Source organism: Salmo salar, chromosome 04 (assembly GCF_965601325.2).
Source record: "Salmo salar chromosome 04, fSalSal1, whole genome shotgun sequence".
Lineage (NCBI taxonomy): Eukaryota > Metazoa > Chordata > Actinopteri > Salmoniformes > Salmonidae > Salmo > Salmo salar.
The window spans coordinates 26,246,162-26,261,257 of NC_138294.1; the positions used below are offsets into that span (position 1 = coordinate 26,246,162).

The 15,096-nt window shown below is 43.8% G+C and overlaps 2 protein-coding genes across 5 annotated transcripts in view; both read right to left on the reverse strand.

The window, feature by feature from the left end:
• The window catches only part of LOC106602616 (uncharacterized), a 62,873-nt gene that overhangs the window by 26,089 nt on the left and 21,688 nt on the right, over positions 1-15,096 (reverse strand). Inside the window, exons 1-2 of one of the 3 annotated variants that reach the window (XM_082974207.1) lie at positions 610-1,116; positions 34-164 (exon numbers count right to left, since the gene is read on the reverse strand). The exons of the other annotated variants lie outside the window; for them this stretch is intronic. Coding sequence (XP_082830333.1) covers positions 34-164; positions 610-892 — 414 coding nt within the window. The 5' untranslated portion in view covers positions 893-1,116. Of the gene's footprint in view, positions 1-33; positions 165-609; positions 1,117-15,096 lie in introns of those variants that run through there. 3 annotated transcript variants of the gene reach the window in all.
• On the reverse strand, positions 10,824-13,682 carry LOC145878617 (uncharacterized). Of its 2 annotated transcripts, XM_082974210.1 has the most exons (4): positions 13,161-13,682; positions 12,655-12,785; positions 12,289-12,453; positions 10,824-12,147 (listed from the first exon to the last, which is right to left on the reverse strand). In XM_082974210.1, exons 1-4 carry the CDS (start codon positions 13,450-13,452, stop codon positions 11,305-11,307), a joined length of 1,431 nt encoding a protein of 476 aa, XP_082830336.1. In that variant the 5' UTR covers positions 13,453-13,682; the 3' UTR covers positions 10,824-11,304. The 2 variants fall into 2 exon arrangements, with proteins under 2 accessions (XP_082830336.1, XP_082830335.1); XM_082974209.1 differs by having other exon boundaries at positions 10,824-12,453.

A 15,096-nucleotide genomic window follows, 5' to 3' on the forward strand; every position in this document is an offset into this window, starting at 1 on the left:
ACTGTAATTTTGATGTAATACTATGACACTAACCTCTATCACAATAACATGCTGGGTTGAGGTTCCACTCCCCTCATCAACAGCTGAGGGTTGGTCATCTCTCCATGTATTGTGTCCTGCTGGCTTCACAAAGCTCCTGTGGCCTCCAGTGAGATGTCCTTCACCTGACAGAGTGATTGGGGAAAAAGGGTGGTTAAATTATGTACTGTCAATGCTCAATTGTATATTGTACATTATTGACACTGTCTACAATTGGCAAGGATGTAAAGTAACACTTCTCATAACTTCTTGATATACTATTTATTGATTAATTATGTTCCATGCATCACATTATTTTTGAGTATGATAATAGGACATAAAGTAAATCAATAATCTACTTAGAATACGATCTTGTCTTTGTTCAATAATAATTTGTGCTTAATTGGTCTGCCTAGTAAAACAAACAAAGCTCAAATTAAAAAGTTGTGCAAGATAGGTAAGTAATATGGGGAAGTATTGCATACTATCCAAAAACTGTCCAACACCAAATTCTGGAAAACACATCTGAACACGCGCGCAAAGGAGAACGGGGCGACAGGACCCGAAGCATCGGCCTTCCTCAAAATGTACCTCTTGCCATTCCTCTGTATCGGTCGAGGATCTTGACACTACTTGGACGACTGGCGAGGGCGCGCTCTCGGATTGTCCTCTCTGCGCGCTCCCGTGCCACCTTCAGTTCCATTAGCTGTAGTTTCCTCCGCAATGCCCTGTTTTCTTTCTGGCTTTGAGTTATTTCCAAACGAAACACTGCATAGTCGTCGTCTACGAGTTTACAGATATCTGCCACGGCTGAATTCGCTAGCACCTCTATGATGGAGGCTATTTGAGTGTGAAACACCATACAGTTAGCCATTGTTACTTTTAGCTAACGTTACCTATATAACGTCTATCAACCAAGTCCTGTATCTAAACGCGAATTAAATACAACATTGGGTAAGTATGTGATGCTGTGCAGTTAAATTAGTCATATTTTGAGTTCCCTCGTGTTAATAAACGTCTAAATAACAATAAAAACGCTGACGTGGAAGTGCTTCTTGGTCATTGTTTACTTCCGTTTACGCTCTTCTTCATTTGCGTTTCCAGCAGACTAAATTCTGTATTGCTGCCTTTCTCAGGTCAGAGTGCGAATTACACATTTCAATACACAACTTGACCAAAAGTATTTGGACACCTGCTCGTGGAACATCTCATTCCAAAACCTTGGGCATTAATATGGAGTTGGTCCCCGTTGCAGCTATAACACCCTCCACTTTTCTGGGAAGGCTTTCCACTAGATGTTGAAACAATGCTGCAGGGAATTGCTTCCATTCAACCACAAGTGCATTAGTGAAGTCAGGCACTGATGTTGGGCAATTAGGCCTCCAATTCATCCCTAAGGTGTTTGTTGGGGTTGAGGTCAGGGCTCTGTAGGCTAGTCAAGTTCTTCCACACAGATCTCGACAAACATTTCTGTATCGACCTCGCTTTGTGCATGGGGGCATTATCATGCTGAAACAGGAAAGAGCCTTCCCCAAACTGTTTCCACAAAGTTGGAAGCACAGAATCGTCTAGAGTGTCATTGTATGCTGTAGCGTTAAGATTTCCCTTCACTGGAACTAAGGGGCCTAGCCCAAACCATTAAAATCATCCCCAGACCATTATTCCCTCCTCCACCAAATGTTACAGTTAGCACTATGCATTGGGGCAGGTAGCATTCTCCTGGCATCCGCCAAACCCAGATTCGTCTGTCGGACTGTCAGATGGTGAATTGTGATTCGTCACTCCAGAGAACGCGTTTCCAATGCTCCAGAGTCTAATGGCAGCGAGCTTTTCACCACTCAAGCCAACACTGGCATTGCGTATGGTGATGTTAGCCTGGTGTGCGGCTCCTCGGCCATGGTAACCCATTTCATGAAGCTCTTGATTAACAGTTCTTGTGCTGATGTTTCTTCCAGAGGAAGTTTGGAACTTGGTAGTGAGTTTTGCAACCGAGGACAGACGATTTTTACCTGCTTTGCGCTTCAGAACTCGGCGCTCCCGTTATGTGATCTTGTGTGGCCTATCACTTCGCAGCAGAGCCATGGTTGCACCTAGAAGTTTCCACTTGACAATAACAGCAACTACAGTTGCCTGGGGCAGCTCTAGCAGGGTAGAAATTTGACAAACTGACTTGTTGGACAGGTGGCATCCTATGTCTGTGTCACGTTGAAGGTCACTGGGCTCTTCGGTAAGGCCATTCTACTGCCAATGTTTGTCTATGGATATTGCATGGCTGTGTGCTCGATTGTATACACCTGTCAGCAACGGGTTTGGCTGAAATAGCCGAATCCATTCATTTGAAGGGGTGTCAACATACTTTTGTATATATAGTGTATGTCAAAGATTTAAAGTGGGGACTCTTGCTTCGCAAGCCTCACTAATAAACCATCCTTAATACCGTATAAGCAGTGTTGTGCTAATATAACAATTTGCAAATATTATACTTGTCTTTCATCATTTGTCATTGACAGCCGATACAGATACTGTACCTATCAACATTTTGTCTGGTGGTGCTGGGCCTACCTTGCCAAGCATGTCAGTTGTCTTACCTTCCTTGATGGTGTCCAAGTATCATGCAGGCAAAGCCTAACAAATGATGACATGTAGCTAGCTATAAAGAAAACATAGCTACAGTGAGGGAAAAAAGTATTTGATCCCCTGCTGATTTTGTACGTTTGCCCACTGATAAAGAAATGATCGGTCTATAATTTTAATGGTAGGTTTATTTGAACAGTGAGAGACAGAATAACAACAAAAAAATCCAGATGTTATAAATTGATTTGCATTTTAATGAGGGCAATAAGTATTTGACCCCCCTCTCAATCAGAAAGATTTCTGGCTCCCAGGTGTCTTTTATACAGGTAACGAGCTGAGATTAGGAGCACACTCTTAAAGGGAGTGCTCCTAATCTCAGTTTGTTACCTGTATAAAAGACACCTGTCCACAGAAGCAATCAATCAATCAGATTCCAAACGCTCCACCATGGCCAAGACCAAAGAGCTCTCCAAGGATGTCAGGGACAAGATTGTAGACCTACACAAGGCTGGAATGGGCTACAAGACCATCGCCAAGCAGCTTGGTGAAAAGGTGACAACAGTTGGTGCGATTTTTCGCAAATGGAAGAAACACAAAAGAACTGTCAATCTCCCTCGGCCTGGGGCTCCATGCAAGATCTCACCTCGTGGAGTTGCAATGATCATGAGAACGGTGAGGAATCAGACCAGAACTACACGGGAGGATCTTGTCAATGATCTCAAGGCAGCTGGGACCATAGTCACCAAGAAAACAATTGGTAATACACTACGCCGTGAAGGACTGAAATCCGCAGCGCCCGCAATGTCCCCCTGCTCAAGAAAGCCCATATACATGCCCGTCTGAAGTTTGCCAATGAACATCTGAATGATTCAGAGGACAACTGGGTGAAAGTGTTGTGGTCAGATGAGACCAAAATGGAGCTCTTTGGCATCAACTCAATGTGTTTGGAGGAGGAGGAATGCTGAATATGACCCCAAGAACACCATCCCCACCATCACACATGGATGTGGAAACATTATGCTTTGGGGGTGTTTTTCTGCTAAGGGGACAGGACAACTTCACCGTATCAAAGGGACGATGGACGGGGCCAAGTACCGTCAAATCTTGGGTGAGAACATCCTTCCCTCAGCCAGGGCATTGAAAATGGGTCGTGGATGGGTATTCCAGCATGACAATGACCCAAAACACACGGCCAAGGCAACAAAGGAGTGGCTCAAGAAGAAGCACATTAAGGTCCTGGAGTGGCCTAGCCAGTCTCCAGACCTTAATCCCACAGACAATCTGTGGAGGGAGCTGAAGGTTCGAGTTGCCAAACGTCAGCCTCAAAACCTTAATGACTTGGAGAAGATCTGCAAAGAGGAGTGGGACAAAATCCCTCCTGAGATGTGTGCAAACCTGGTGACCAACTACAAGAAACGTCTGACCTCTGTGATTGCCAACAAGGGTTTTGCCACCAAGTACTAAGTCATGTTTTGCAAATCAATTTATAACATTTTTGACATGCGTTTTTCTGGATTTTTTTGTTGTTATTCTGTCTCACTGTTCAAATAAACCTACCATTAAAATTATAGACTGATCATTTCTTTGTCAGTGGGCAAACGTACAAAATCAGCAGGGGATCAAATACTTTTTCCCTCACTGTACTTACCAACAACACAGCAGTCTCAGGTTTGACGGTTGACAGTCCAAGCAGAAGCTAGTTGGATGTAAATCCAGACGGCGCCGACAGACATGGCAGCTCTGCTTTTAGCTCCTAAGCAACATTTTTTTTGTTTGTTATTTTTTACATTATTAGCCCAGAATGTTTTTTGTGTTATTACATACAGCCGGAAATAACTTTTGGATATCAGAGTGGCCGTAAATCACCAGCATTACGACCAGGAATACAACTTTCCTGAATAGGATCCTTTGTTCGTACCCCTCAGGGCAGTTGAACTTATCCCAGAGGCTGCTCCAAGACATGCCGGCGGAGAAGAGGTATTCGGAGTGGTCTTCTAGTGCACACCATCCACCACTTCCGAGTCTCTGGACAATAAAGTAGACGAGCTCAGGGCGAGGATCTCCTTCCAGAGAGACATCAGGGACTGTAACATACTCTGTTTCACGGAATCATGACGTTCTTGGGATATACTGTCCCCGTCCATACAGCCAGCTTGGTTCTCAGTTCATTGCACAGACAGGAATAAAGAACTCTCCGGGAAGAAGGCAGGCAGTGGTGTATGATTTTTGATTGTGATAACATATAGTAACTCAAGTCCTTTTGTTCACCTGACCTAGAATACCCCACAATCAAATGCAGACCGTATTACCTCCCAAGAGAATTATCTTCGGTTATAGTCACAGCTGTGTATATTCACCCTCAAGCCGATACCACGACAGCCCTCAAGGAACTACACTGGACTTTATGCAAACTGGAAACCACATATCCTGAGGCCGCATTTATTGTAGCTGGGGATTTTAGCAAAGCACATTTGAGGAAAACACTACCGAAGTTCTATCAACACATTGATAGAACTTAGGAAAAACACTAGACCACTGCTACTCGCCTTTTCGAGATGCCTACAAAGTCCTCCCCTGCCCTCCTTCGGAAAATCAGATCACGACTCCATTTTGCTCCTCCCTTCCTATAGGCAGAAACTTAAACAGGAATGATCTGTGCTAAGTTCTATTCAATGCTGGTCTGACCAATCGGAATCCATGATTCAAGATTGTTTTGATCACGCGGACTGGGATATGTTCCGACTAGCCTCTGAGATTAACAATGACATATACACAGACACAGTGACTGAGTTCATCAGGAATCAATTGGGGATGTTGTTCCCACGGTAACTATTAAAACCTACCTAAACCGGAAACCGTGGATATATTGCAGCATTTGCGCCAAACTGAAAGCGCAAACCACCGCATTTAACCATGGCAAGGTGCCTGGGAATATAGTTCAATACAAACTGTGTAGTTATTCCCTCCGTAAGGCAATCAAACGGGCAAAACGTCAGTACAGAGACAAAGTGGAGTCGCAATTCAACGGCTCAGACACGAGACATATGTGGCAGGATCTACAGACGATCACAGATTACAAAGGGAAAACTGGCCACGTCGCGGACACCGTCTTACTCCCGGTCAAGCTAAACACCTTCGCCCGTTTTAAGGTTAACACGGTGCCACCGACACGGCCCGCTCCCAAGGACTGTGGGCTCTTGTTCTCAGTGGCCGACGTGAGTAAGACATTTAAGCCTGTTAAGCTTTGCAAGGCTGCCGGCCCAGACGGCATCCCTAGCCGCGTCCTCAGAGCGTGTGCAGACCAGCTGGCTTGAGTGTTTACGGACATATTCAATCTCTCCCTATCCCAGTCTGCTATCCAAATCAAATTTATTTATATAGCCCTTCTTACATCAGCTGATAACTCAAAGTGCTGTACAGAAACCCAGCCTAAAACCCCAAACAGCAAGCAATGCAGGTGTAGAAGCACGGTGGCTAGGAAAAACTCCCTAGAAAGGCCAAAACCTAGGAAGGTCCCCACTTGCTTCGAGATGTCCACCATTGTTCCTGTACCCAAGAAAGTAAAAGTAAATGAACTAAATGACTATCGCCCCATAGCACTCACTTCTGCCATTATGAAGTGCTTTGAGAGGCTAGTTAACCTCTTACATCTAGATGTTCCGCTAGTGGAACACCTGCTCCAATATCCAATGATAGGCGTGGCGCGAAATACAAACTCCTCAAAAATCCGAAAACTTCAATTTTTCAAACATATGACTATTTTACACCATTTTAAAGACAAGACTCTCCTTTATCTAACCACACTGTCCGATTTCAAAAAGGCTTACAGCGAAAGCAAAACATTAGATTATGTCAGCAGAGTACCCAGCCAGAAATAATCAGACACCCATTTTTCAAGCTAGCATATAATGTCACAAAAAACAAAACCACAGCTAAATGCAGCACTAACCTTTGATGATCTTCATCAGATGACACTCCTAGGACATTATGTTATACAATACATGCATGTTTTGTTCAATCAAGTTCATATTTATATCAAAAAACAGCTTTTTACATTAGCATGTGACGTTCAGAACTAGCATTCCCACCGAACACTTCCGGTGAATTTACTAAATTACTCACGATTAACGTTCACAAAAAACATAACAATTATTTTAAGAATTATAGATACAGAACTCCTTTATGCAATCGCGGTGTCCGATTTTAAAATAGCTTTTCGGTGAAAGTACATTTTGCAATATTCTGAGTAGATAGCCCGGCCATCATGGCTAGCTATTTTGACACCCACCAAGTTTGGTACTCACCAAACTCAGATTTACTATAAGAAAAATTGGATTACCTTTGCTGTTCTTCGTCAGAATGCACTCCCAGGACTTCTACTTCAATAACAAATGTTGGTTTGGTTCCAAATAATCCATAGTTATATCCAAATAGCGGCGTTTTGTTGTGCGTTCAAGACACTATCCGAAGGGTAAAGAAGGGTGACGCGCCCGGCGCGTTTCGTGACAAAAAATTTCAAAATATTCCATTACCGTACTTCGAAGCATGTCAAACGCTGTTTAAAATCAATTTTTATGCGATTTTTCTCGTAAAAAAGCGATAATATTCCGACCGGGAAACCCTGTTTTCGTTCAGACTGAAAATAAAAACATGGAGTCGTCTCGTGCACCAGTCTCATTGTTCTCAGATCGACCACTTACCAAATGCGCTACTGTTTTTCAGCCATGGCCTGCAAAGTCATCATTCAACGTTCTGGCGCCTTCTGAGAGCCTATGGGAGCGTTAGAAAATGTCACGTTACAGCAGAGATCCCCTGTTTTGGATAGAGATGATCAAGAAGGCCAAGTAATAGTCAGAGAGGGCGCTTCCTGTTTGGAATCTTCTCAGGTTTTGGCCTGCCAAATGAGTTCTGTTATACTCACAGACACCATTCAAACAGTTTTAGAAACTTTGGAGTGTTTTCTATCCAAAGCTAATAATTATATGCATATTCTAGTTTCTGGGCAGGAGTAATAATCTGATTAAATCGGGTATGTTTTTTATCCGGCCGTGAAAATACTGCCCCCAATCCATAACAAGTTAAGGATCATATCACCTCTACCTTACCTGACACCCTAGACCCACTTCAATTTGCTTACCGCCCCAATAGATCCACAGACGATGCCATCACACTGCACCAAAGAAAGGAGCTGATTGTGGGCTTCAGGAAACAGCAGAGGGAGCACGCCCCTATCCACATCGACGGGACCGCAGCGAAGAAGGTGAAAAGCTTCAAGTTCCTTGGCGTACACATCACTGACTATCTGAAATGGTCCACCCCCACAGGCAGTGTGGTGAAGAAGGCGCAACAGCGCCTATTCAACCTCAGGAGTTTGAAGAAATTCAGCTTGGCCCCTAAGACCCTCAAACTTTTACAGATGCACAATTGAGAACATCCTGTCGGGCTGTACCACCGCCTGGTATGGCAACTGCACCGCCCGCAACCGCAGGGCTCTCCAGAGCGTGGTGCGGTCTGCCCTACGCATCACCGGAGGCACACTGTCTGCCCTCCAGGTCACCTACAGCACCCGATGTCACAGGAAGGCCAAAAAGATCATCAAGGACATCGACCACCCGAGCCACGGCCTGTTCACCCCGCTATCATCCAGAAGGCGAGGTCAGTACAGGTGTATCAAAACTGGGACCAAGAGACTGAAAAACATCTATCTCAAGGCCATCAGACTATTAAATAGCCATCACTAGCCGGCTACCACCCAGTTACTCAACCCTGCACCTTAGAGGCTGCTGCCCTATATACATAGACATGGAATCACTGGCCACTTTAATGTTTACATAGTGCTTTACTCATCTCATATGAATATACTGTGTCCTATTCTACTGTATTTTAGTCAATGCCACTCCGACATTGCTCGTCCTAATATTAATATATTTTCTTAATTCCATTCTTTTACTTTTAGATTTGTGTGTTGTTAGATCCTACTGCACTGTTGGAGCTAGGAACAACAAGGCTGTTGAACAACTTTATGGAAGCCCATTTTCACTCGTAGCAAAATGTGCGTGCGCTGCACCCATATGCAGACTTAACAACAAATGTCCACATGGCTGGGGGCAGACCACAGCTGGGGGAGTGTTGTCTCTGGGCAATTGGGCATCATTGGAAAAAGTAAATAATCCATACCAACCCTCTAGTAAGCTGTGACAAACTCACTTACAAAACTCTGTTTTGGACAAGACTGACTTCACACTTTGTAGTCAATTTTGACACTAGAATTAATGTTTGGTTTTAAATGGCCTGAGGGGCAGTTGACGTTTAACAAATCACATACTCAGTTACATGGACTCACTTGGAGAAATAACAGGGGTTGACATGATTTTTGAATGACAACACCTTCCGCTGTCCCCCATACATACAACATCTGCAAGGTCCCTCAGTTAAGTAAAGCACAGATTCGACTGCAAAGACCAGGGAGCTTTTCAAAAGCCTCATAAAGAAGGGCAGTGGTTGGTAGATGGGTAACAATAACAAATCAGACATTGAATATCTATTTAATTAAGCATGCTTAAGTTAATTTCCTTACAAAAAAATATTTGCCGTTTTGAAACTACAGTAAAGGTGCAATAACTGCAGTTGACTGGTATTTTGGACACAGTAATTGAAGAATAACTGTTAATTATATTAAGTTATACTGCACTCTAACAGCAGTTGTATTGCAAAATTACTGCAGGAAAAAAACATGTATTTTGGATGCAGTATTTGCAGCATACTGCAGTTATACTGCACTCTGACTGCAATCTTTTTTTGTAAGGGTTATGCTGTGGATGATGTATTAAACCACTCAAACACATCAAAGATGCAGTTGTCCTTCTGCACTGAGCTGCTGGAAAGGAAGGAAACTGCTCCGGGATGTCACCATGAGGCCATTGGTGATTTTAAAACAGCTACGGAGTTCAATGGCTGTGATAGGAGAAAACTGAGGATGGATCAACAACATTGTAGTGACTCCACAATAATGACCTAAATGACAGAGTGAAAAGAATACAAATATACATTTTCTCCAAAACATGCATCCTGTATGCAACAAGGCACAACAGTAATAGTACTTTTTTTGCTTAAACGCAAAGCCTTATGTTTGGGGCAAATCCAACACATCACTGAGGAACCGCCTCCTTATTTTCAAGCATGGTGGTGACTGCATCATGGTATGGGTATGCTGGACATTGGCAAAAACTGGGGAGCTTTTCAGGATGAAAAGAAACAGGATGGAGCTAGGCACAGGAAAAATCTTTGGGGAAAACCTGCTTGTCACCAGACACTAGGAGAGGAATTTACCTTTCAGCAGGACAATAATCTACAACACAAGGCCAAATCTACATTGGAGTTGCTTACCATGAAGACAGGGAATGTTCCTGAGTGGCCAAGTTACAGTTTTGAATTAAATCTGCTTGGAAATGTACAGTAAGACTTGAAAATGGCGGTCTAGCCATGATCCCCTACTCCTTGACAGAGCTTGAAGAACTCAGAAAAGAATAATGGGCAAATATTGCACAATCCAGGTGTGCAAAGCTCTTACAGACTTACCCAAGAAGACTCACAGCTGTAATCACTGACTCAGGGGGGGGGTAAATACTTATCTAATCAAGGTATATTTGTTTTTTTATTTTTCATTAATCTTTCAAAAATGTTAGAATTATTCTTCCAATTTGACAGAGTATGTCATGTAGATCATTGACTAAAAATTACAATTCGGCCTCCCGAGTGGTGCAGTGGTCTAAGGCACTGCATCACAGTGCTAGCTGTGCTACTAGAGATTCTGGGTTTGTGTTCAGGCTCTGTCGCAGCCGGCCGCAACTGGGAGACCCATGGGGCGGCGCACAATTGGCCCAGCGTCGTCCGGGTTAGGGGAGAGTTTGGCCGGCATGTAAGGATGTCCTTGTCCCATCGCGCACTAGCGACTCCTGTGGCGGGCCCGAGCGCAGTGCACGCTGACACGGTTGCCAGGTGTATGGTGTTTCCTCTGACATATTGGTGCGGCTGGCTTTCGGGTTAAGTGGGCATTGTGTCAAGAATGCCCACTTGATTGGGTTGTGTTTCGGAGGACACACGGCTCTCGACCTTCGTCTCTCCTGAGTCCTTATGGGAGTTGCAGCGATGAGACAAGACTAACTACTACCAATTGGATACCACGAAAAGGGGTAAAAACAAAAAATTATAATAATAAAATGACAATTCAATCCATTTTAATCATACTTTATTACAAAATTTGAAGAAATCAAAGGGGGGTGAATAAAAGTCTTAATGAAAAGTCCCATTATATGTTTATTAAACATAAACATGATTTAAATACACCATATGAAAACCACACATACACGTCACAACTAAAAATCTGCATGAACTTGATACTGCATTCATTTTCTCAAAGTGTTTTTGGAAAAAAATTAAGTAGTTGAATGGAAGTAATGAAATAGGCATTTATGAACATTATATATCCTCCACAGAACAAACACAATATGTAATATATATGAGACACACACAAACACAATGTCTGGATGCAATATTCTACTGAGGAATATTCAACACTGAAATCTGTTACTCTTGTTATTCCAAATGCATCTGTGGATCTTTTCTGATGGCAGCAATGAAAATTAATCTTTGTCTTTAATGCAGGGTTTGATCTAAATGTCAGAAGCTATCGAGTGGAATGGTAATTTTCTGTTATAGAGTGGAATGGTTTTTCTGCTGGTGTGTCTTAAGGTAGCTCCTCTCTGAGAACCTTTTCCCGCAGTGTGTACAGACAAATGGCCTTTCTCCCGTGTGGACCTTCAGGTGCATCTTCAGCTGGTCCTGGCGGGAGAACCTCTTCTCACACTGGGGGCAGCTGTAGGGTTTCTCCCCTGTGTGGACCCTCTGGTGCCTCTTCAGGTGGTGCTGGTGGGAGAACCTCTTCTCACACTGGGTACAGCTGAAGGATTTCTCCCCTGTGTGGACCCTCTGGTGACTCTCCACCTTCTGGAGGCAGCTGAAGCCTTTGTGACAGAACATGCAGAGGAACCGTTTCTCTTTACTATTGCCTGATGTGGCTCGCCCTCCCTGAGCCTGGGCTCTAGCCCTGTCGTTTGAGTTCAATACCTGATCGAAAAGGACGCTGCCATGTGAATCGGAAGGCCTCATTGATGTAGACACTGGGTCGTGATCCCTGAACGCATGTAAAGGGGAGTGGGTTGCGACATTTGGATTTGTCTCTAAGCTTTCCCTGTAGTCTAAGAAGTCACTGGTGTTGCCCTGCGAGTGTCCTTCTCCTAAGTGAGTTTCGTTTGCATTCCATGTCAGAGGAGTGTCGTCCTCCACTTTCACAATCATGTCATCTAAGACTATAACCTCCCGTTTCTTATTTAGGCACCCTTCAGAGTATACACTACTACTGTACCGGTTCCAGTCACCTCTCATTGGATTAGTCTGTGTATCTAAGTCCACAGATGTGTCACCAGGTATCATCTCAGTCTCTGTAGCGTATGAACAGGACGGATCATTGCCAGTCTGTAACGCATCACCTGAGTCCTGATGGGATAGAACCGGGCTCGGGTTACCATACAGTAAATTCTCTGAGCGGGGAGCAGGAGGACAGTCCAGTTGCCCCAGCCCCGTTAAAGTCTCAGTGTCTGTCTCTGACTTGAGTACGGTGTTCGGCGTTCCACTGACCTCTGTGATGCTACGTCGGGTCCTATTCTGTGCTGGGGCAGTGGTGGAATCATCCGTGGCTACAGGGGGCGCTTCAGCCTGGATGTCTCTGCTGTGTCGTGGGTCCTCCTCTCCTTCAGACCTCTCCAGCTTGACCCCAGACCCAGCAGCCTCTGCATCTGCAGACTGATAAGAAGCGAGGAGGTTATTACCAGTACATGAGTAGAATTTGATAAATATGTTGTAAGGAAGTCTCACAAGCTCCCCTATGGCAGATAAATGAGGATGTAAGCAAGTGAATAGCTAAGGGGAGCCTTTCTGAAATAAATGGGCCACATTTGATTGACAAATTAACTGTAATTTGTAATGCAACACTATTACACTAACCTCTATCAAGATAACGTGCTGGGTTGAGATTCCACTCCCCTCATCAACAATGATTGGTTGGTCATCTCTCCATGTATTGTGTCCCGCGGGCTTCACAGAGATCCTGTGGTCTCCAGTGAGATGACCTTCACCTGAGTGTGATTGGGGGAAAGAGGTGGTTATTTTACCTACTGTCAATGCTCAACGCTATATTGTACACTATTCACAGTTTTGACACTGTCTACAATTGGCAAGGATGTAAGGTAACACTTCTCATAACTTCATGATATACTATTTATTGATTGATGTATTATGTTCCATGCACCATACTGTTTTCATTGAGTAAATAATAAGAAATGCAGTTAAGAATATGGTTAGAATATGAAATTGTGTCTATCGGAAGGTAGCTAAATAATCAGGGGAATTATTGCATACTAGCGAAAAACCTTATCAAGACCCATCTGAACACATGTGCAGAGGGGAACGTGGCGACAGGCACTGAACTATACATTTTATGCTAAATGTACCTCTTGCCATTCCTCTGTATCGGTCCAGGATCTTGACACTACTCGTAGTAGTACTCCCTGGGACGACGCGCTCTCGCATCATTGTCCTCTCTGCGCGCTCCCGTGCCACCTTCAGTTCCAGTAGCTGTAGTTTCCTCCTCAGTGCCCCGTTTTCTTTCTGGCTTTGAGTTATTTCCAAACGAAACACTGCATAGTCGTCGTCTACGAGTTTACAGATGTCTGCCACGGCTGCATTTGCTAGCACCTCCATAATGGAGGCTATTTGAGTGTGAAAAACCATACAGTCAGCCATTGTTAGCAGCTAGCTAGCGTTACTTATATAAAACCTATAATTTAAGTCCTGTTTCCAACGCAAATTAAACACTAACTTGGGTAAGTATGTGATGCTGTGCAGTTAAATTAGTCATATGTTGAGTTCTAGGGTGTTAATAAACGTGTAAATACAACAATAAAACGCTAACTTGGAAATTATTGTTCACTTCCGTTTACGACTTTTTCTTCGTGTGGTTTTCCGGCAGACTATCTTCTTCAGTTTTTAATTCCGGTTGGCATCCAATATTAACGTTGTATTACCGCCATCAACTGGACTAGAGTATAAATGGGAAAAGGTAAAAGGAAAAACCCTGCCAACTAACCCAACATTCATTAAAACCCACCCCCCATTCCACTATGTTGACCCTATTTGATCCTACACCAGGCCGACAGCCTGGGAGGACAGAACACTACCATTCAAAACACTGTGTAACTCTTCTGTAGTAAATTCTCATAATCCCAAGCACTTTTCTGCAGCTGCCACCACAACACCTATTTTCTGTAATTTACATTCCATTCCTGCGGTACAGTTGATAACCATGGAATTGAACGCTAAAAAGCCAACGTACGTTTTGTTCATAGGCCTATCACTCTGTACTGGCAAAAGTTTACTACTCAACGGGAGCCTCTTAGGATCCCTCACCCTTGACTCATCTTCACTGCCTCAGCATACAACACCTTCTGACTGGGCACTTTGTTGCCTTATGCTGCACTTCACAGGTCGGAGTGTGAATCGCACATTTTGTTCACAGGCCTGGGTGGACGGAACCCTTTATCTCAAAATTCCCTGTAGTTCTTCTGCACTAAAATCTCTGACACCCAAAAACGTCCCTGCAGCTGCTACTACAAAATCAATCTTCGGGGATTTCCGTTCCGTCTTTGTGGTACAATAATTGACCATAGCAATAAACACCAAGAAGCTAACCTTACTAAAGCACAAACTATTCGGGTCACTCTGTACTGGCTTACTACTCACAGGGATCCTCTCAGGCTCCTTCACCCTTAGCTCTCCATCCTCTACTTTCCTCACTGCCTCAGCATATGACACTTTCTGCGCTGCTCTATACCTGGCAACCTCAACCTGCCTCACTCGCACACAACATTTCTGATCCCCAGCAACATGGGCACCCCAACAATTGACACACACTCCTTTGTCCCACTGTAGGGTGTTCAGAACAAAAGCTCTCACCGGATAACTTACATCTCCTAACATTACTTTATCAGGTAATAACTCTTTGTCAGAACTCTAAAGTACAGACAGGGTCACTTCAGTCTTGCGTTCTCCACCGGGTCTGCATCACACCAAACGGTGCGCCCCTTCACACTGAAGAGAAAGGATCTTATTGGTTGGCATCATAGCTCAAAGGGTGTGGTTAAATGAAATGGATATGTTCTTTGAAATAAGGTACATTTGAGTCATTTAGCAGACAATCTTATCCAGAGAGACTTACAGTTAGTGCATTCATCTTAAGATAGCTAGGTAGGACAACCACATATCTCAGTCATAGTAAGTCAATTTTTCCTCAACAAAGAAGCTATCAGTAAATTCAATAGGTACTGCTTATTACATTCACATAAAATCTCCTATGATCAGTATCTTTCAAGCCGAGTGCAGATTTGTTTA

What these genes read in the sequence shown, in the direction of transcription:
- LOC145878617 (XM_082974209.1), bottom strand. Translation starts at nt 13,452, where the DNA reads ATGGCTGACTGTATGGTTTTTCACACTCAAATAGCCTCCATTATGGAG. An exon ending in ATACAGAGGAATGGCAAGAG is followed by an intron (nt 12,786 to 13,160) that starts GTACATTTAGCA and finishes AATCACACTCAG; the next exon opens with GTGAAGGTCATCTCACTGGA. An exon ending in AGCACGTTATCTTGATAGAG is followed by an intron (nt 12,454 to 12,654) that starts GTTAGTGTAATA and finishes GCTTCTTATCAG; the next exon opens with TCTGCAGATGCAGAGGCTGC.